Raw genomic sequence first — 22602 nt, forward strand, 5'->3', positions numbered from 1 at the left:
TGCCATATTATTTTTTATTGAACTGATTTCAGTCCGTGCAGCTTTACAATATTTAGTTTCAAGTTGCTCCAAAATGTGCCACAGGTAGCTACAGAAGCTATTTGTCTTTGAAATGTGCAGGAGGTAGGCAGCAAAGCGATTCAATTGACACACGTAACAAACAGCAATAAAATGAGTAATGGGTAAGAAACGGATGCAGAAACACAGTGTAAACTGGTAAATAATTGGAACTAGGTGAGCTGGGTTACAGCTGTATAATGCAGCGTGCATATGTAGATGTGTACATTTAGGAACACTTTAGCCTACTAGCCATCTCTACCTTAGCATTAAAGGTTCAGTCTTTTTCCTGGAATGCTCCATGTTTCAGATGGACAGTCTGAAGGGTGTCTGTTTACTCTGCAGCAGAGCTGGGGAGTCTATGGTCCTCCAGGTGTCACTAGACTCAAACGCCCTTCATCCACAGGCAGCTTAACCAATGGTCTGGAATGATGGGTGTTGTAGTCCAACACTGTCTGGCAGGACCACAGGGTCCAGATCCTTGTCTACAAAGCTTCACACCCCCCCCCAAATTTTTTAAAGCTTCTCCCTGGGAACTTTTGTCAGGATGCTCATAAGAGGCCCCTGTCCTTGCACAGATGAACAATCTCCAATATTCCAAGCTACGCAAGAATGTGTCATAGGCATATCAGGAGAAAACTGGCGCCACTTGTGCGCATATGCTCACAATATCCCTTCAAAACACTAAGGCCACATTCTGCACTATACATGTAAAACACATTGCTTCTCACAAATAATCTTGGGAACTGTACTTCTGGGAATAAGAGCTCTGTGGGGGTAAACTACAATTCCCAGAATTCTTTGTTTTTCGGGTGGGGAGCACCTGTGCTTTACATGTATAGTGTGGATCTAACCCAACTGCATCTAAAGGAGAAATAAACGTTAAAAAGAGTTATGTGCCCAAGAGTTGTTTACCACAGTGTCTGAATTGAAAGGATTGCTATCTAAGTTAAGGCATTTCCTTCCATTGCACCGCCAAGGCAATTTGATGCTGGCGCCCTTTTGAGCTGCTCATGGGCTTGATGCAAAAGCAGCATGTCAACGGCCCTGGACAACTAATGAGCTGAAGCTTCCTTTCCGGGTCCTGCAAATTTACCTTGCCTTTTAATGCACTTGCAAGCAGACTCAGGGCAAAGAATACACTCTTCAGATTGCCGATACAGCTTTTTAGATGAGCTGCTGTGGCTTTTTCACTAGCTTTCCTCTGTTCGATGAATTTCCAGTTAAACAAGTTCTGGAGTTCTTCAAAACCCAGTCTGACCGAAGAGAGCAGGACTGATGAGAAGTCTGTACCCCCGCAGACAAGCCGCTTTCACAGCACCATCAGCACTTTGAAAACAATAGCTGTCATCTTCAACCGGAACCTAGTCTCCATCTTACAGATACAATCTGTACATAATGGTACACTCTGTAAATAGCTCTAGGTGCTACTCACATTTTTTAAAGGAGTGTTTGAATGACCAGCTGATGATTCCAACCTCTTCCGCCATGGCAGAACCTCATTGTCTCTCAGCAGACCAAGAGGGTGTCAGGAACGACTCAACATGCATCAGGATCTCAAACCAGAAGCAAAAACCTCATTTGAGGTTTGCTGAACATTCAGCCTCTTCCGGTACAAAGGCATGTTAGACCTCCTCTGCAATTCACTTTCCCCCCTCAGAGAAAGGGGCATTTTCCCTTATTGAGGAAAACATATACTTCCCCCTCTAAGAGAAGGTAAAAAGGTATTCTTCATTATGGAGAAAACATACACAAATTCATGTGTACACATCCACTTTAGATGAAATTTCCAAGATTAACTGCCACCCTTCTGAATTTTAAGAACTTGGGAGTTTTTTTAAATGTTACTGTCCCCAAATCTTTTTTAAAAATAGTAAATACTTTAAATATATATATATAAACATTTCAAGTAAGTTACAAATAAAACAAGGTTAGGAATGCCCAATTCCCCATGCAGGTATTTTATATCCTAAAGGTGTTTTATAGTGATAACCTCTTATTTGCCAATATGGTGTCAAGCAAGGAGGGATGCTCTCTGGATGCTGCTGGGAATTGTAGTTCAACAAATCCAGAGGGCCACAGCTTCCCTATCCATAAAGGAATAAAAATCAGCATGTAGGCTGGGGAAAAAATACTTATACTGTCTCTCCTTTGTGTGTTTCACCTGGGGATGGTGAGTTCTATTCTAAAGGACGATGAAGATCATCCTTTCTTTTCCCCTCCCTGCTCCCAGTGTATTTTATTGAAAAATAAATTCCTTCCACATTAGTAGTGCCCATCAGCAGAGTCCAGAAAACCAGCATGGGGAACTGTAGGTAGGCAGGAGATGCACTGCTAACTTTGCTCCTCAAAACTGCTTCCTTTCGGCAACAGGGATGGAGAGGGACTCTTTGGGTGAGCCAACTGTCAAGAAAAGAGAGAGAGAGAGAGAGGTTTCAACTTTTCCTTCTGGCTGTAACTTCAGTTTTTGCGCTGTTCTGCCCACACTTCCTAAAGCCTCTTCCTCTCCTCAGGCTAGACTCCTCACCTCACCCCCTCCCTCAAGTTCTTTTGTACAGATGCAGAATGCATGTTAATTGTAGCAACACCTCTTGCTTGGGCTGGGGGAGGATGGGGAGGGGTGTGCGCGAGTGTGCACAGGCAACCCCGCATTTACACGCGTTCAATATGTGAATGTGCATTACGCTGAACCCAGAAGTGACCCGAAAACGTCACAAAAAGGAGCGGAACGGGAAGGGGAGGGGTGGGAGAAGCGCTACTTGCAGGCTTTTTCAATGCCGTTTCAAATCCCGTATTTTTCGCTCTATAAGACGCACCCGACCATAAGATGCACCTAGATTTAGAGGAGGAAAACAAGAAAAGCCAGCAGACACGCTTGCTTGGCGCGGCTCTTTAAAGATAGAGTGGCTCTTAGTGGCTTTTCTGGGAGGTGGGAGAAGGGACTGACCTCCATCCCTTCTCCCACCTCCCTGAAAAGCCAGAGCAAGCTGTGCAGCTATCGTTGAATCCAGCAGAGCAAGAGGGAGAGCTGTGCAGCGGCTCTTGCTCTGCTGGTTTCCCAGTGAAGCAGGATGAGGGACGGAAGGAGCTCAATGTAAGGGCTCCCTTCCGTTCCTCCTCCTGTTTCGCTGGGAAGCCAGCAGACCAAGAGGCGCTGCGCAGCTCTCCCTCTTGCTCTGTTGGCTTCAGCAATAGCTGCGCAGCCTGCATTCGCTCCATATGACGCACACACATTTCCTCTTACTTTTTAGGAGGAAAAAAGTGCATCTTATGGAGCGAAAAATACGGTATTCAGTTAAACATGGGGTGCCTCGGAACATAACCCCTGCGCAAATGGGGGTTGCCTGTGTGTGTGTGTGTGTGTGTGTGTGTGTGTACACACAAGCACACAGACACACACATATACAGACGTGCAAAAAGCCTCTGTCTTTTGCAGTTGGAATGTAGACTAGTGTGCAAAAGTACAAGTCACACCTTCATTGCTCCTCCCAATTTTGCCCCTAGCCTCCCCCCCCCATCCCGGCACATGGCTTGCGGCACATGGCAAGGGAAATGTGGCCCTTGTGGGGATGAGGTTCCCCACCCCTGACTTGGGAAGATGGGACTGTGTGTTCAAAGCCCCCTTTTCAACACTTGCTTTGCCAAGCCAACAGAGAGCCTTGCCTGAAACTTGCGCCGCAGAGCCTGGGTCATGATGGGTGTCAGTCCTGTGCCAGTCTCCATGTTCTCTTTGTTGCTTAACGGGGTTCCTCCTGGGCTCCTGAAGCAGGGGAAGGGAAAAGAAAAAAGGGTACACCGTGGAAGACGCAAGATTTACCCACTCTGGAAGAATGGCAGACGAAGGTGATTGACTACATGGAACTGGCAGAAATGACTGGCAGAATCCGAGACCAGGGAGAAGAGTCGGTGGAAGAAGATTGGAAAGAATTTAAAGACTATCTACAGAAATACTGTAAAATTAATGAATGTTAAAAGGACGGTGGATTGGAAATAAGTGGTGTTAGTAAGAAGATTAATAAGAATATGTAAACTTGGATTGATAATGAAGGGAATTATATTTTTATCATAGTTTAAGATGCTGAATAAGGTTAAATGACAGAGGGTAAGAACTTGCTGAACCAAATATCTGAATTGGAAAACAGAAAGGGAGGTGTGAGGAGGTCAAAAAACTAGTGAATAAGATACAATATTTGGAGGTATAATTTTTATTTTTTATTTTTTCTTGGGGTGTGTTGGTGCTTGTTATGACTTCTTTTTCTTTTTGGTAACTATCTTCCTGTTGAATATCTGTTTTGCTTTGTATTTCTTATTACTCTTGAATTCTTTTTTTTCCTGTGCTATGTATTTTATGTTTAAAACCTGTTTAAAATTTGTTTATGAAATTTAATAAATATATCTTAAAAAAAGAAAAAAGAAAAAAGGGTACACGGTCTATGCTGGGAGCCATAAACTTGTGTTTTTTCCAGTAGGTTTGGTTAACTGGATTTATGTTTCGCTTCTTAGAGCAACATATCCCAAAGCAACTTACAGGAATAATAAATGCTTTCATAAAAATATGTCAATGTATTAAGACACAGAGGGAAAGCCTCCATTTATTTAATTATTTATTTATTTTTATACCCCGCCCTCCCCAGCCAAGGCCGGGCTCAGGGCAGCTAACAAGCAATAATAAAAACAAGTTGAATGAATTCAACTTAAAAACAAGATTAAAATACAACATTAAAATTATTGGTTCTACCCAAATGCCTGAGGAAATAAATAATGCCTTTGCCTGGCGCTGATGTGATGACAAGGTTGGCAACAGGTGGGTCTCCCCTGGGGAGACCATGCTACAAAATGGGGGCTACCACAGACAAGGCCCTGTTCTCTCATTGTCCTCACCCCGGAACTCCCTCAAATGACAACCTTGGGGTCTGGGCAGGATCATACAGTGAGCTAAAATAAAGAAAAAAGGGGGAGAATGACCCCCACTTCCCTATATAGATGGTTACCTCTCAATAGCGACTTTTCTCAAGTGTTTCCGGAAATCTAAGCTGCTTCTGCTAGGAGTGCTGGAGGGGGAAAAGAAAAGCAAACATGAAAATTAAAATACAGATTTCCTAAGTGGACCAACGTTAACGCTGCACATAAAATTTGCAGAAAGGTCAGAGGTGCCTTACATCAAGTGACTGGTAACCCGAGCTTGTGGTCCTGGGGCTTTGGATTTCAGATTGATGCTTTGCAAGTCGGAGAGGGTGATTAATGCCTTGCGCCTCTCAAACGGCGATCTCCTCTGAAGAAAAGAAAGACTTGTTACTGCACCATACCTTTTGAAAGAAGCTTCAACACAGTGCCTTTGTGATGGATTTTATCAGGGGGGCACAAAACTTTTCTTGGGCCCTTTCCCTTCTCCATTATTCTTGTTTTTATCCTCTAAATCAGGGGTCGGCAAGGTTTATCTTGCCTGGGCTGGATTGGTCCCACGGAGATCCATCCGTGGGCTGGATCGCGCCTGCCTGCAATTTCCGGCGTCTGCACAGATGTGATTTCCAGCGCCATGAAAGCAAGTTCCTGTGCCATGCTGTGGCGGTTTAGCGCAATGAGCAAGCAGGTGGCTCGGTTCGGGGGCAGCTTGTGGGCCGGTCAAAAAACCTCCGCAGGCTGCTTCTGACCCATGGGCCTTAGGTTGGTGACCCCTACTCTAAATAAACCCTACCAACACCTCTACCCAACCCCCATTCCCTTGAAGTTCGGACATAACCTTAAATAGCTTAAATTGCTGGTGACTTCAGGAAAGTAGGAAATTAACTGCTTGTTGAAGTCTGGGGATGTTATTTTATTTCTTACTTGCCATTCAAAATACAGTGGCACCTCTAGATGCAAACGGGATCCGTTCCGGAGCCCCGTTTGCATCTAGAAGCAAACGTAACCCGTGTCCGTGCGTCTGCGGGTCACATTTCGGCGCTTCTGCACATGCGCGTGACATCATTTTGAGCGTCTGTGCATGCACAAGCGGCGAAACCCGGAAGTAATGCGCTCCGTTACTTCCGGGTTGCCATGGAGCGCAACTCGAATGCGCTCATCCCGAAGCACATTCAACCCGAGGTATGACTTTAATTTATTCCCCTACCTGGAGAGGGATAGCCAAACCTTTGTTCTTCATGCTATGGTAACCTCTAGGTTAGATTACTGCAATGTATTATACGTGGAGCTGCCTTTGAAGACTGTCCAGAAACTGCAGTTGAGGCCAAATTCAGGGGCCTGACAGGGCAAGGCAGTCTGAGGCTGAAATGCCAGCCCTCGCCCAATTGCATCAGCTACCAATTAGCTTTTGGGTTCAATTGAAAGTGGTGTTTTGTGTGTTTCTGTATTTTCAAAGCTTTATTTTTGTTTTAACTTAAGTAATATAAAGAGTCATACAAGTTGCTGCATTTTTGGTTACAGCAAAAGAAGAAATCTTGTTAAAGATGTATGTATTTTTACAAATCATATAAATAATCAAAATGGTTTTATGTAACTACAAAGATAGCTTTCATAACTCATAGAAATGACTCAAAAGTGCACAAACATAATTAAGTTATTGCTTAGAATCAAATCTATTTGTCTGGTCTAACCCACTATCATATTGTTTTTATTACACTCTCCCAAGATAAACTGGATCTTCGAATTTTTAAAAATTTTGTTTAAAGATGTTCTGCAAATGCTTTTGAAACTTATTTTGTAATAGAAAATCAATGAAAATCAATAAAAATTGAATTCGGAAAAAGAAACTACACAAATGCCTAGCTCACTACAAAAACCTGATTCAAACTCTCAGATTCATAAAACAACCATACAATAAGCCTTCCTTTTGAGCTCAAAGAATTCCCTTTGTTACTAATCAAATGGCTGGTTTTGACCTATAAAGCCTTATGCAGCTCAGTTCCCCAATACACCAAGGACCACTTTTCCCCGTATGAATCAACCTGGACACTGATTTATTTAGTTTTGGCCAGTATTGTATCCCCTTCTGCTTGGCCCAATTTCACTCGGGTCCCATTCATTATGCTATTTAATCAGTGCTTGAAAGTGGACCGTTTTCTGCAGATATTTTTGTTTGTTACTGACACCATCACAATACCACACCTGTCCAGGTTACCGTAGCCTAGGAGTCCTTCACAATACCAATCTGATACAGTGGCTGATCATCAGACAGCAGGGCCCGAACAGCTCAGCTCAGAGCATTTAACACAAAATGTGAAGCACATTTAATACGCCTTTCCGAATTTACCTTGTCTATCCCCATGCCGCTTTGGGCCTTCTTTAGTTTCACATTTAGAAGGTCCTGGAGTGTTATCTGCATGGGTACGTCTTTTTTTAATGAGGCTGCCTGGATCCAAGAAGGAAGTGGACAGAAAAGAGGTTCAGAATCCACAGCTCTCTCAGCAACACTGACCAACAAAGTCTCCAACTCAATATCCTTCAGCTCCTCCTGAAATCCTACAGGAATTAAATTTCTACCCCACTCTTCTGTCTAAAGGGGCTCAGGGTGGGAAGCAGTGAAATGCTACATAAAAATAAAATACATAGTTAGATATCTGTACGGCAATATTCATTAAAAAAACAAACCAAGCTATCTACAGCGATCGTACATACAATAATAAAAAAAGATGTAAAAACTGAGAATCGGAGATCAGCTAACTACTGTATTGCGATTGACGTATGTTCTTAATTGTCTGCATAAGCTTGGAAGCATTTACCTTTGCTCACCTCTAGCTCTGCCTACCATTGGCAAGCGGCCCCTGGGAGGCTGCCCAGGGAGGAATGCGGCCCCCAGGCTGAAAATGGGTTTCCCATCCCTGGATTGCTCCCACCAACCCATATGCTACTAGCAGGCAAGAAACTGAAACGGACAAGACCCCAATTGGAGGAGTTAAGAGGAACTCTCACTGCCATACACATTACCGGCGTCTTACTGCCACCAGCTCTTCTGAGAGGTGCAGGTAGAGGCTGGGGGAGAGGGGGAGGGGGTGGGGGAGGAGGAGGAGGAGGAGGCGGAGGAGCCAAGGGCTGTGGAGGCAAAGATTCTGGAAGACCCAGCTGCGCATGCACGGGAAAAGCTGGCTCCGGTTTCTCCAACTGCATCTGGCAAGGCGGCTTTTCCGAGAAAGGCACAACAGTTCCATTCTGTTGAAAGAGGGAGAAATCAGCGAGGGGGATTCAATTCAGAACATAGAAGAGAAATCCAAAGTCTCATCAGCTGGAAATATTAATCCAAAACCTTGTGTAAAGCCACAGAGACTTATGAACTACCCAATTTAAGATGAACTTATAATGTCTGGTTTCAATGGATTTTTCAAACTCAGTCTTTTGTTTTCTTTATATTTTAGGAGAATTCATGAAGATACCAGCAACGGGTAAGTTTGGTGTTGTTCACAATACTGAGAGATGCTAGTGAAATTGTAGATGGATGTTAGTGAAGTTGTAGACAGAATGCCGGCGTTTTGCACCTGTTTCGCCCTGGCTTTGAAACCAGACATTATAAGTGTTATGTACTGAAGTTCTCACCCTGGGCCAGCAGGGGGATACTGTAGATAGTTTTCACTCAGGTCCACATATGCAAATAAGGAATTGAAAGTGACGTTCAGTGATTGGATAGTTACAGAAAGTTGTTACTGTTACATTGTAGTGGAGCTCTATATAAGCAGGCTGGCTGAACCCTTCAGTTTAGTTCATTTCTGGCCTGTGAATAAACAAGAGCTGTCTGAAGAATCACTGTGTCGTCTGATATGTTCACCCACAACTTAACAATAAGTTCATCTCAAGGTTTTGTATTTTGCTCAGAAGATTGATAAAGAATGTATAATTATTTTGGCAATTATTGTTTGCATATTAGTCGCCAATGTGTTGCATGAATCGTACTACACAGGTTGCATTTTTCTAGCAGGAAATGTTAATCTGGCAGTAAGGCACCAGAGCGGCCAGGTTGTCAACTCAGTTATGGGATGCAAGCTCTTATGCACCAACTTTTCATTTTGAAAGTTTACTAAACCACATTAACATGCACACACCCAACACACACCCCAAACTCCCAGTTACAACATACGTTTCCTCTTATTTATTTCATAAAACATCTATGCCGCGTGCTTGTGGGGAAAAACCCCAGATAATCTTAAAGCGGTTTCTATCACACAATAGAATTTCGGATACTTATATTTTAATGCCTGTATAACACGTCTGAATATTAAGCAGTATATATAAATAACTGAAATAGCTGGTTTTTATACCCATAAGATACTTGGAAGCCTATTATGGAATTAAGCAGTACATAAGGGTAAAGGTAAAGGTACCCCTGTTAGGGTGTGAAACCTAAGACGCTGGCAAGTTAGCAATGTCATGTGACTTTAAGTAGTCAAGCTCGTTAAGTTGTTAAGTTGCTCAGTATATAAAGAGTGTTTGTTTTCTCTGCCTGTGGGGCGTGAAGCAAAAATGTCTGAAAGCTCCGGAGGTGTTTCTGTTATCTTTCTGCAATAAACCTGTCTTTGGAAAGACAGGCTTCCCTGTGTCGTTATTTCTTTGCTGCTGAGACTCTGAAGCTTGTACTGCAACAAGAATCTCTGCACTGGACTTAATTAATGCTCTGCAAAGAGAGCTGTTGCTGGTGGCGCAGCGGAAGTGTTTACTGGACCAGTACACAAACTCTCTTAGGTTATGGATCCTTCTACGTTTCTACAGCTGTATTGTGTGCAGAGAAAGTGAAAGCAGCTTTCGGATGAGAGAAGACTGGCTTGGTCGTAAATCCAGCTCTTAAAGGCTTCAGAGGAGGCTGGAGGCGTCTGAAAAGTGAGTAAAACAAATCCCAAGGGGAAAGAGAAGCAAGGGCACACAGAGGGAGTAGCAGCAGACCCCAAGAATGGCAGTGGAAAATTTCCAGGTTCCCTTTACAAAGTTGAACTCTGCTAATTACGTGCAGTGGTCTAAGAGGGCTCAAGTCTGGTTGGAAGCCAAAGAAGTGTGGGCTGACTATGTCCAGAGGCGAAAGCCGTTTGTGGCTGTTGCAGCAGATGCCACAGCAGAGCAACAGGCTGCTGCACATGCTCAGAACAGGGAACATGATAAAATGGACACTAAAGCTAGATGCATGTTGATGGTATCGATAGACGATTCCCAATTACCTCATGTGGAAAATTTAAGGTATGCATTTGAAATTTGGGAAGCTCTTAGGCGAATTCACCATAGAGCCACGCCCGGAGAGAAGGTGAACATTATACGTGCTTTGTATGAGTTGAAACTGAAGCCAGAGGATAGTGTGGTTGAACACACGTCACAGATGACTGAGTATTTCAACCAACTGTCATCTTTAGGTGTGAATTTTCCTGAAAATATTAAAGTTTATACTCTGCTTAGCAGCCTGCATGCAGGGTTTGAAAACTTAGTACTAACTTTACAAGTTTTGCCAGAGGACCAGCTGAATATGAATTATGTGACTGGTAGATTGTGTGAACAAGAATATCAACATCATCGAAAACGTATTGATAATTCAAATACCCCAAGGGTTGGATGTTCAGATAATTCCCAGCATGGGGAAACTAGCAGGCAGAGCTGTAAGGAAGCCTCACAAGTGCCTGCTATGGCCAGCAAGTCATGTTTTCGATGTGGCAGCAGGTTTCATTTGATAGCAAAGTGTCCAGAAAAGCAACAGGAATTTCAACAGTCCAAGGCCAGTTTCCGGAGTTACAGGGGAAGACGATGTGAGAACTACAAGAATCAACGATCCAGAGGGGGAGCAGGTGCTGATAAGGGACTATCTGCAATGGCAGCACAACAGAGTCCTAAAAGGAGCCAACAAACCTTGAAGTGGATAATTGACAGTGGAGCAAGTCACAGTTTAGTTCCAGCGACATCTAGTGGCCGCTTGATGAACTGCAAGACATTGCCAGTTGCAAAAACCGTGACTATAGCAGACAATAGTAAACGAGAAATGAACCTTAAAGGCACAATTTATGTTAACTGTTTGCAAACTAACCTTCCTGTTTTTGTTCTTCCAGGAATGAAGAATGGACTTTTGAGTGTGTCATGCCTGGTAAAAAGTGGTTTTAAGGTTGAGTTTGAAAAAGATGTGTGCACCATTTCGAAACAGGGGACGGAGCTAGTTAAAATTCCCTGTGAGGATGGGCTTTTTGTTTTGGATGAAGAGCAGTTAGCAGCAGGTAGATGTTCAACAGGTGAAGTGCAAGCTAAGTGTGTAAATAAGGCTCCTCATACAGGTTGTGCACATCTACTACACAGAAGGTTGGCTCATATATGCTTTAAGTATGTAAGCAAGATGCCAGATTTAGCTGAGGAGTGTAACATTAAACCCTGTCCAAATTTTCTGGATTGTTGTGCTTGTAAACATGCTAAGGTTAAGACATGTAACTATCCTAGATCTGATAGAGTAAGCAAGAAACCCTTTGAACTTGTGCACACAGACGTGTGTGGCCCTATGCCAGTCAAATCGCTTGGAGGTGCGAGATTTATGCAAATTTTGGTGGATGACTTTTCAAGGGCTAGTTGGGTTTTCTTTCTGAAAGAAAAATCACAAGCAGCTTCCATCCTGATGGATTGGATTGAAGAAGTTGAATGTAAATTTGACACCAGGGTACGTAAAATACAATCAGATCGTGGTGGGGAATTTGTGAACCACACGCTGGAGACGTGGTTAAAAAGGAAAGGTATAGTTCATAGACTTACCAATCCCTATTCACCACAGGAGAATGCAGTTGCCGAAAGAAAATTTCGAACATTACAGGAAGCCATTGCTGCTTTGCTGTTTGATTCTGGACTTCCACAGCGTTTTTGGGCTGAGGCTGCACTGTATGCGAATTATACTTTTAACAGAGTGTATAATAGCACAGTAGGCAACACTCCTTACTTCATGCTATTTGGGAAAAAACCAAAAATTGATCATCTAAGAGTTTTTGGATGTCGTGCTTATGTGCTGGTGCCTAGGGCACAACGTAGGAAAGGCGATCCTAGGTCTAAAGAAATGTTTTTCTGTGGTTATCAAGCAAACACAAAAGGTTGGAGATTTGTGAATGTAGAAGGCAATCAAACGAAAATCACAATCAGCAGAAGTGCGGAATTTTGTGAACAGGATGGTTGGAATAAAATTCATGGAAATCCTGACATACTATTTGATGTGGTTAACAGTAACAATGAAACTCAGGCCCCAGGGCAGGTATTAGTTCCAGAACAGACTGAGGAATTTGAGTCTGAGGACAAGGGTGAGAAATCGCCTAGTTCACCCAAGTCTGTAAAGTCAGAATCTTCTAGCTCTAAAAGTTCACCTGTACAGCAAGAGATACGTGTAAAGTCAGAATCAGAAAGTTCTTCAACTACTAGTGACAAACAGGTGTCGACTAGTGATTCTGGGTCAGAGGGGGAAACTGAAGGAACATCGCAGGAACTGTTAAGGCGTTCTAAGCGTACCAACAAAGGTAAACCTCCTGAAAGGTACCAAGCTATTAGTGTTTGGGCAGGTTTGGCAAATTGCGAACCTGAAAGTTTTGAGGAAGTTGAGCAATTACCCCAGGAGGAGGCCAGTAGGTGGCGTGAGGCCATGCAAAAGGAGTTGAATTCTATGAAAGAACTGGGTGTGTTTTCCATCACCAAACTGCCAGAAGGTACCAAGGCAGTAAGTTGTAGGTGGGTGTACAGGATAAAGACAACAGCGATGGGGAAACCAGAGTACAAAGCAAGACTTGTAGCTCGAGGTTTTACGCAAAGAAAGGGGTTACATTATTCCGAAGTCTATGCACCCACTTCAAGGAGTGAAACCCTACGGGCACTATTAGCAGTTGCTGCTCAGAAAGGATTCAAAGTGAATCAATTTGATGTCTCTACAGCTTATCTTCATTCAGACTTGGCTGAAGAGCTCTATATGGAGCTACCGCCAGGATTGAAAGTTGGTAAATCAAATCAGGTATGGAAATCACATAAATCTATTTATGGACTCAAGCAATCTGCTCATAATTGGAATGAGTGTTTGAATGATGTTTTGGTAGGCATTGGTTTTAGCAGGAGCAAGGCTGACAATTGCTTATATTTCAGAAATTCAGGAGATGCTCAAGAATCTTTGCTTGTTTATGTAGATGACCTGATTTATACTTCAAAGACACAAGAACAAGTAAAAAAACTAGCCAAAGAGTTAAATAAACACTTCAGAGTTAAGAATCTTGGTGATGTGAAGGTCTATCTTGGTGTTCAGATAGATAGAACAAAAAATGGCAGTTTTCTACTGAATCAAAAAGGCAAGATATTGCAAATGTTGAAAAAGTTTAACATGACGGAGTGTGCAGGTGTTAGAACACCAATGGAAATGGGTTTTGTAAAAGACAATGAGTTCAAGGATAGTGCTGAATTCAAGCGTGCTGAAATCTTTCAGTCAGCACTGGGAAGCTTACTTCATCTTTCGCAATGGAGTAGACCAGATATTGCTTACGCTGTTAACTTACTCAGCAGAGAAGCTTCGAAACCTAGTGTAAATGCATGGAAAGGAATTCAAAGAGTGTTAAGATATTTACAATACACCAAAGATTTTTGCCTTGAATTATCTTCGGAAGGACAAGCACAGATTACTTGTTGGGCAGATAGTGATTGGGCAAATTTAAAGGATAGAAAATCAGTGTCTGGCTGTGTAATAAAATTTGGTAACTCTCTGATTGGGTGGAGATCCAAGAAACAGAACCTGATTGCTTTGTCGTCAACAGAAGCTGAGTTCTGTGCCTTGTCTGAGTTATGTAGAGATCTAGAATTTTACAAATGCTTGGCACAAGAGATGTATGAAAAGGCCATCACTCCAATCACTGTATGGGGTGATAATCAACCGTGTCTTAAGTTAGCACAAAATGGGCAGTTTAAAGGTCGTACAAAACATTTGGATATCCGCTTTCAAAATGTTTGTCAAACGGTAAAAGCCGGAATTGTTAAATTAAATTACTGTCCCAGTCATGAAAATCAAGCTGATGGTTTTACAAAACCGCTTGGGTTTCAGCGGCATGAAAACTTTTGTGAAGAAATGGGTCTGAAGTAATTTTGTTTTTTGTATTGCCAGCGAGAGGGGGTGTTAGGGTGTGAAACCTAAGACGCTGGCAAGTTAGCAATGTCATGTGACTTTAAGTAGTCAAGCTCGTTAAGTTGTTAAGTTGCTCAGTATATAAAGAGTGTTTGTTTTCTCTGCCTGTGGGGCGTGAAGCAAAAATGTCTGAAAGCTCCGGAGGTGTTTCTGTTATCTTTCTGCAATAAACCTGTCTTTGGAAAGACAGGCTTCCCTGTGTCGTTATTTCTTTGCTGCTGAGACTCTGAAGCTTGTACTGCAACAAGAATCTCTGCACTGGACTTAATTAATGCTCTGCAAAGAGAGCTGTTGCTGGTGGCGCAGCGGAAGTGTTTACTGGACCAGTACACAAACTCTCTTAACCCCTGCCCGTACGGGCCAGTCTTGACAGACTCTAGGGTTGTGCGCTCATCTCACTCTAGAGGCCGGGAGCCAGCGCTGTCCGCAGACACTTCCAGGTCACATGGCCAGCGTGACAAGCTGCATCTGGTGAGCCAGCGCAGCACATGGAACGCCGTTTACTTTCCCGCTAGTAAGCGGTCCCTATTTATCTACTTGCACCCGGGAGTGCTTTCAAACTGCTAGGTTGGCAGGCGCTGGGAACGAGCGACGGGAGCGCACCCCGCCGTGGGGATTCGAACCGCCGACCTTTCGTTCAGCAAGTCCTAGGCGCTGAGGCTTTTACCCACAGCGCCACCTGCGTCCCTAAGCAGTACATAGATTAATGTTAAAGTAATTATTATCTATATTTTATAAACCACAACAAATTGGACTCGTCCACAGCTATTTGCCTGCGGCAAAGAAATAACATTTAAGACAAAGTTGCCACCCCTCCACGCAGGTAAAAGTCTTGCCAATGCTTTGGGCTTCAAGGATCCTGTTTCCAAAGTAGGAATGTCAGGAAGCAAATCAGTTCATTACAATATACCAGAAGCGGGTCGGAGGCGGCAGATTGGATTGCTACAAACTTTGTAAAAAGTACGACTTACCTTGACCAGCAACTGTAGGCTGGCAAATTCAGTTTCCAGCTTTTCTAACCGTTCCCGGAGCGCAGCCAACTCCTGCAGACGCGTGTTTGATGGAGACACAATTTTTTTGACGACTTGAAAGAACTGGGAGAAAAGAAGCAAGAGAAACTGATTTTCTACAGAGCTAGGCATAAGCCCGATGTATATGCACACTTGGTAGCAGAAAAAAAGCCAACACCCCGGACCAATGCAGTGGGGGGAGAGGACACAAGAGGGCCACTTTCCTTGGGTACCACATTCAAAAGGGGGCTCAGATTTAGTTTTTTCACATTTAACTTTTGGGGGCAATTTGTTTCGATGTGCACCCGACTCAAATGCGACTCTCAGCTTAGTGCTGCAGATTTGAGCAGGTAAGAGACATGATTTGATGAGACATTGATTTTTTCTTAACCTATACAGAGCTTAGAATGTTCATAAATATGAATAAAAATATATCCGTTCCAACGGTGGGTTGTTATTTTTTCATTTTGGCTGGGGGTGGGCCTCAATAGCAGGAAGTGGGCCTTTGACTGCCAACATCCTAGTGGTTGCTTGAAATGAAAAGCCATTTCCAAAGAGAAAAAGGGAGTCTAAACTTCTTGCTACAATCAATCACCATGCTGGATTTTATAAAGCTGTGACCAGGATCCCAGGAAAGAAAGGGTGACAGGTGAAGGAAACCTCAGAGCCCGCCCCAGACAACTTAAGAAGACACCTCCTTGATCGGTCAAGATGTTTGCCTGGTCCAACAGCCCCACACCTGATGTCCTGCCAACAGCAGTCCTTGCTGGAAGTGTTGAGGATCAAAAGTGGGGGTCGTTGTTTGCAAACCGATGCTCTCCCACTAAGCTGCAGTCCCTGTGTCTAAGTTTGTTATTACAGTGGTGCCTCGCAAGACGAAAAGAATCTGTTCTGTGATTCTCTTCGTCTAGCGGTTTTTTCGTCTTGCGAAGCAAGCCCATTGACGGATTAGCGGGTTAGCGCTATTAGCGGCTTATTGGATCAGCTGATAAGCGGCTTAGCGGCTTAGAAAAAGGGGGGGGAGGAAAAAAACCCCGCAGGAACTCGCAAGACATTTTCGTCTTGCGAAGCAAGCCCATAGGAGATTCGTTTTGCGAAGCACCTCCAAAACGGAAAACTCTTTCGTCTAGCGAGTTTTCCGTCTTGCGAGGCATTCGTCTTGCGGGGCACCACTGTACTGTAGATTCTGAATGGCAATGAGGAGTCATCCTTTCTAGCGCTGCTTTTCAGGATCTCTTGAGCTGGTGGCGTCAGAGATTGAACCCAGTACTTTTACTCATGTGAAGCCTGGGATCCACCAGTGAGCATGGAGTGGCTCAGCCCCTCCTAGGCTGAACACCCTCCTCCCAAAACATCCACATTAAACTGGGTGCCAAGATTAGACACTCTCGCTCTCTTCCATTCTGCACTGAGTAGGGGTTCAAAGAATGTCTCTTTGCGAGCCAGTGCAATGGGGGGTAAAGTCCCCCACGTTGATAGGTGGGGCATCCTGGCACAATTTCTTGCCTTTGTCACTTTTTCTGTTCTTTTAGATGTGGCAGCCATTCTATGTCAGGCTACACCTCCATTTCGTTACGGTCACTCATCATGCACTCTCTTAATTCCACATATGCCCTCCAGCTCAAACAGACAAAGCTGGTGCCGCTACAGTTTTCAGTATTCTAAATAAAAAGATCACATGAACAAAAACTTACCCGTCCAACACTTTTCTGGCACCACCTGTACAGACACAACCCTGCGGTCTGTAAAGCCTTCACTACTGCAATGCTCAGAAATGTCAAGGGCCATGAGTAAAGAGATTTGCTCCAGCTGCAGGGTGAAACCGGAAGCCTACCAAAGACAAACACCAAATCAAAATCTTAAAAAGGTGACCTTCATGGATGGTTCCTATTGTCTTTGGCACAGAAAACCTCCTCATTCCCATAGGCTTCCATTACTAGAACAAGCAGTGCATGAGCATTACAATTACCGTATTTTTCGCTCTATAACACGCACCCGGCCATAACACGCACGTAGTTTTTAGAGGAGGAAAATCCATAGGCATGCCACCCGTAGGCATTCCCTCCATAACACGCACAGACATTTCCCCTTACTTTTTAGGAGGAAAAAAGTGAGTGTTATGGTGCAAAAAATACGGTATATTGTTATACATTTGAGAGCGGGGGAAATTAGTTAGACATTAATAAATGGTAGGATTTTCATTATTTGGGATATGAAGGGGAAATACAAGCTGCAGATGAATTCCTGTGCAAGCCTATGCAAAATGACCTGGCCAAGAAACAATATAGGGCCATTGGCAATGCAAGATAACTGTCCTCCCCTCTTGCCCTGAGGTGTGAACAGAGATGGTGGTTTGGTAGGTTGCCAGGGTAACTGGATGTGAGGTGACAGGAAAAAAAAGTCTTGAGCAAGGGTTGCTGAGGAAAAGAAGATGATGGAAGACGGACTGGGATCCATCTTGGGCAGGATGGCTGCAGGGCTGACAGGGAGAGATGCCTTTGACTCCAGGGCTGCACTGCTGTGGGGTACAAGCCCTTCTTGAAATGGCTATGCTGTAAGATCTGGACTCCCTCCATGCAGACTGAAGGCGTGAATAAACCATATTTCTTAAAGCTATTACAGTCTCCACATACCCTAGGTGAGTTCCTGGAACCCCATGAGCTCTTGCCACCACTTGGCAGAGAGAGGGGAAAGCACCCAACTTTCACAACAATTTTATATGCATTTTATTACTTTCTTGCTACATAAATGGTCTTGGTCACTTTCAGTGGTTTGAAAACAAGGCAACTGTGATGACTAGTCATAGAAAGAACACTGAACAGAAAAATTAAAAGATCAGAGGTGCTTACTTTGGAGGGAGAGAATTTGAACACTGAGGCTGAATGATAACTTCCTTCCTGTTTGCCAAACGTTTTGCTCTGGCTCTCAGTTTCCGACGCCGTTGACTGTCCTTGCCCATTTTCTCTAACTTAAACTTCAGGCTAAATCATATCCCTGTTAGATGTCCTTGATCTGAAGCTTTGTTTGAAGGGGACAAATGAGTAACAGGAATCCTGCCATACCCTTAAAAAAAAAGACAGCTTTTTTAGAAAGACCAAGCGTAGATTTTAAAAATGTAGGTGTTGCCAGCTGGAACATCATGCCCAAGAAGCACCCATACAAACAACACCCACCACAGATGTAAATATTGCCATTGTCCGAGTGTTGAGTTTTCAGGAATTCTGCACACTGAAACAGATTTTGATTTCCTTTGGAATAAGATCACTGGATGCGTACTGATCTCTTGTAATATCTACGTTCATTTTACACACCCTGTGGAAAAGATGAAGCAAGCCAAGCAGGCAAGGCGGCCAAAATCACATCCTGCTCCAGTTGATCTATCCTCTCCACACCCACAGGGCTAACTTTACGTTGTATTTCATCTGAGTGAGCATCTTAAATCTGTAAACTGTCTTGGGCATATTGCAGAAAGGCAACATATAAATTAAGCACAGTAAACAAGCAGAAAGAAAGAAAAGCGATGATAAACCTAGACAGCATCTTAAAAAGCAGAGACATCACCTTGCCAACAAAGGCCCGTATAGTTAAAGCTCTGGTTTTCCCAGTAGTGATGTATGGAAGTGAGAGCTGGACCATAATGAAGGCTGATTGCCGAAGAATTGATGCTTTTGAATTCTGGTGCTGGAGGAGACTCTTGAGAGTCCCATGGACTGCAAGAAGAGCAAACCTCTCCATTCAGAAGGAAATCAGCCCTGAGTGCTCACTGGAAGGACAGATCCTGAAGCTGAGGCTCCAAGACTTTGGCCACCTCCTGAGAAGAGAAGACTCCCTGGAAAAGACCCTGATGTTGGGAAAGATGGAGGGCACAAGGAGAAGGGGACGACAGAGGGCGAGATGGTTGGACAGTATTCTCGAAGCTACCAGCATGAGTTTGACCAAACTGCGGGAGGCAGTGGAAGACAGGAGTGCCTGGTGTGCTCTGGTTCATGGGGTCATGAAGAGTCGGGCACGACTAAACAACAACAACAAACAAGCAGAAGCTCAGCTTAAATATGGGGTCCTTCCCACTCTTGTTGAGGCTGCGGGCGCATATGGAAATCTAAGAAATTCTCGCAGGGGGCACAGAAGCACCCATTTTACAGAAGAAGAAATGGCAATGTTCCGTACCCATCCTTAGCAGACGGGAAACACACCTGACTCCCCACCCAATAAAGCCAGAAAGAAGCAGGTGGTTCCCGCAAAGCAGAATACTTACGAGCGCTCTCATCCCATCTCCTAATTCTTCATATCTTAAACAAAACCCCTACCTTAAAAAACCAAACCTCCGCCCTTCTTGACACATGCCAACATTTCCTTGCCACGCCCAACATTTCAAACTGATAGCAGCCTGCGCCACAGCCAATCACAGTTCCCCGTGCTGCAGCCAGTGTTCTATTGAGACAAAAAAAACCTATTGGCATCCTGCGTCCCACGATTGGTTGCAGATCCAGCCAATCAGGGGGAAAAAGCCAACCAGATTAAAGGTCTGGAAAAAAGGGGCCAATAAGAGAAAGGGAGAGGGGAGGGACGAGAAAAGGGTGGCCAAAATGTCAACCCGCCTTAGAAAGAAATGGGACCAATGAAGAACCGGATGTTGAGCTTTTTGACCAATGGAGTCTCTCGGTCCAGCCCAGTTCTCGCCCCCTACAGTTTTCTCTTAACAAACCAATCAGAGCCGCCACAGTCTCGAGCCTGTCCAATAGGAGTCGGTGTCTCATGCCGCGGGGCTGTACGCTTTGTTCTCCAATAGGCGCGAGGTTGTGTTTGAGAGGAGCCAATGAAACAGAGGACGTGGTGACAGCTGCCCAATCAGAGGCGCCGTCCCTTCCTCTCATAAAGAAAGGGAGGGGAGAGGGGTGGAATGCCACCGCCTGAGGAATGTCAACTATTCAACATGGAGACGGCGGTTACTACGCTCGAGACCATGGTGAGTCCCGGGGCTGCCGTCGCGACGAATGTGGCCGCGGTTTTCTTGAGGGAAGGGGCCGACCGTTGAAAATGTGGGACCAACGAATGGGAGAAAGAAAGAAAGAAAAAACACCGGGAGGGGGAAGGAACAGTTGAGGAAGGGGGAAATGTGAGGGGATAGTCCCATCCCCCCCCCGCCGTTTTGGACCCAACCACACACCGCGGAGAGGCTTCGGAGAAGATTCCGTTGGGCGAATCCACTATCTTCTGAGGGGAGGACAAAAAGGGGCGTGCTGGTTTTGGTCCATTTCTCTTTGGAGGCTCGCTGTTGGGGGCGTGGCTCGTCTGTGTGGGCGTGGCCCTCCGGCCTAACCCATTCTCTGAAAAGCCTGCTATTTACGGGGCGTGGCCAGAGCTTCGAGGGGGCGTGGCCCGTCGGATTGGTCCATTTCCCCACCCATCATTCATCAAAGGTCCTTTTTCTTAGAGAGAAGGTGGAACAAGATAAGGCTGTGTAGAAGGGTCCATGTCCCCCTTCCATGGGAGAGAAAATAGAGTTCAGGCTGCTGCCGCTACTAAGCAACAACCCTAATTGCCAAAATAATTTTTATGTCCATTTGAACCAATAATTCGTATAACATTATCTATGTCCACTTGAACCTGGGTTTCACTTTTATATTACCAATATATGACTTGATTTCTTTATAAACTGCCACCCATGTGCATAGATCCACCAGCTGTGGGGTGTAGCGATTGCCAATAAGAAACATATGCAAAGCAGTAGTTATTTATTTATTTAAGCAGAATTTGTATGGTATAGCGCCATCTAGGTGAGCTTGAACTTTGGTTTCTATTTTATTAATATATAATGTTTGGGCTCAAATAATATTTGACCTGTAGCTGTTGCAATTTTCTTCGTCCCAGGTATGACAGCTGATCTGACAGAGTCCACAGCTTGCTTTGAGTCAGTCCTCCAAGCAAGGGGCCTGACAGTGGTCAGAAATCCATCCTTTAGGAGGAAGCTGCAAGAAATGTAGCGCACTCCAGCTTAGCTTGCACGCTATTGAGAGAAAGCCCTCCAATTGTGTATCTTGTCTTCCCTGCCAAGGGTCTTAAAGAGAACAAACAACAGGTGCAATACATGGTCATAATTCAGACTCATCTTTCAAAATTTCTCAGATGGCACTCCCAGATCTGGAGTATGAGACCTTATCACTGTCCTCTTCCAGAGAGGGATTCAAAGAATCGACTCCATTTCTGGTGGATTTGAGGGAGGGGACAGTGAGACTTCAGACCCATGATCCTGACTCAAGGATTGAAGGAGGTCAGCTGGCTGGATGAGAACACTCCTTGTTCCTTCCTTTGGTAGTTGGCATATTTCTTGGAGGTGGAAGCTGACAAGAACACCATCCTCCTCTAAAGATGGATTTGTGTGGATATACACACACACACACATATTTAAATGAAAATACTGAAAGTACCTTTTGTTCCCAAGGAGAAACAGACACCCCCCCCCCCAAGATCTTGCTTGCTTTTTTTTTCTTTTTTAAACCAAAGGTGATGGTGCATTTCACAGAGTCAGTTCTTGTTGCTGAAATGTTTTGTAAGCTTTTCTTTTCTTTTTTTGCAAGCCGCTTACATTTTCAGGATCTAGCCTTTCTTTTGGAACCAAAGAACGCCCTTCTGAACCTGTTCGATTCTGCTTCCTTGTGGATGGCGAGAGGTGTCTGTCCACTGCCCTTTTTATGTTGTACTACTAGTGAACGTGCACAAAAAGCAGTGCAATGTTAAAAGGGCATTGGCCAGCGATGCTCAGTCAGCTAAAGTGACAACTTGAAGAGAAGTATGCAATCTTTTGTATGTCTGTGTGTCTGTCTGAAACAGGGGTGGGGGACTCCTTTATATAGCTGGAATTTCAAAATTGGTGTACTGATATGTGCACCCAGCTATAACATATGCATAAATAACAGCCTTATGCAATTACTAGCTTTCCACTGCAGTTCTTCAATGGTGCATCAGCACCCAGTCAGAAAAGAGCCAGATTCTTTCTTCCTTGATCTAGACCACTCAAAATGAGGTGAGATCAAACTAACATGGACTGTGGATGAGTTGCAAACAGCCTGCTGGAAAGAGTTATGTGTGTGTCGGGAGTTATGATTTAGTTTGGAGGCTTCCCCAGCCCTTTTTAAAAGGAGAAGAAGCTGTTTACCTTTTTCTTATTGTGAAGTTCATTTATAAATTCAAAGTTCAGTAGCCTATTCATTGTTCTGAAGGCTTCTTGCAATGTGTCTCGTGCAGAACATCTCTCCAAAGCACCTTGCTGCTGACAAGGGCTCTGACTTCATTGCACTACTGTACTTCCCAATGAGCAGTGCAATAGTATTGTCAAAGCACTTGTGGGCAGGACCCTCAGCAGTGGCCTTGTGGCTGCTCTCTGTTTCTCCAAAGCCTATGTAAGTGAATCGTGCAGAGGGGGCTGGAAAGATTTTGTGTTTGCTTTTATGACTATACAGC

General features: G+C 44.2%; 2 protein-coding genes across 4 annotated transcripts in view; one reads left to right on the forward strand and one right to left on the reverse strand.

The window, feature by feature from the left end:
- Positions 1 to 20553, reverse strand: PRR11 (proline rich 11). Of its 3 annotated transcripts, none has more exons than XM_083480111.1 (10): positions 20309 to 20553; positions 17991 to 18204; positions 16836 to 16971; positions 15103 to 15225; positions 7981 to 8202; positions 7307 to 7405; positions 5217 to 5329; positions 5049 to 5108; positions 3721 to 3817; positions 1 to 2460 (listed from the first exon to the last, which is right to left on the reverse strand). In XM_083480111.1, exons 2-10 carry the CDS (start codon positions 18098 to 18100, stop codon positions 2392 to 2394), a joined length of 1029 nt encoding a protein of 342 aa, XP_083336237.1. In that variant the 5' UTR covers positions 18101 to 18204; positions 20309 to 20553; the 3' UTR covers positions 1 to 2391. The 3 variants fall into 3 exon arrangements, with proteins under 3 accessions (XP_083336237.1, XP_083336238.1, XP_083336236.1); XM_083480112.1 differs by lacking the exon at positions 20309 to 20553 and adding an exon at positions 19449 to 19663; XM_083480110.1 differs by lacking the exon at positions 20309 to 20553 and adding an exon at positions 19397 to 19662.
- SKA2 (spindle and kinetochore associated complex subunit 2) overlaps positions 19952 to 22602 on the forward strand; it is a 10917-nt gene continuing 8266 nt past the window's right edge. Inside the window, exon 1 of the mRNA XM_083480169.1 lies at positions 19952 to 20107. Within this exon, the coding sequence (XP_083336295.1) occupies positions 20042 to 20107 (66 nt within the window). The 5' untranslated portion in view covers positions 19952 to 20041. The remainder of the gene's footprint in view (positions 20108 to 22602) is intronic.

The sequence above is a fragment of the Podarcis liolepis genome (genome assembly GCF_965112155.1).
Source record: "Podarcis liolepis genome assembly, chromosome: 16".
NCBI classification, from domain to species: Eukaryota; Metazoa; Chordata; class Lepidosauria; order Squamata; family Lacertidae; genus Podarcis; species Podarcis liolepis.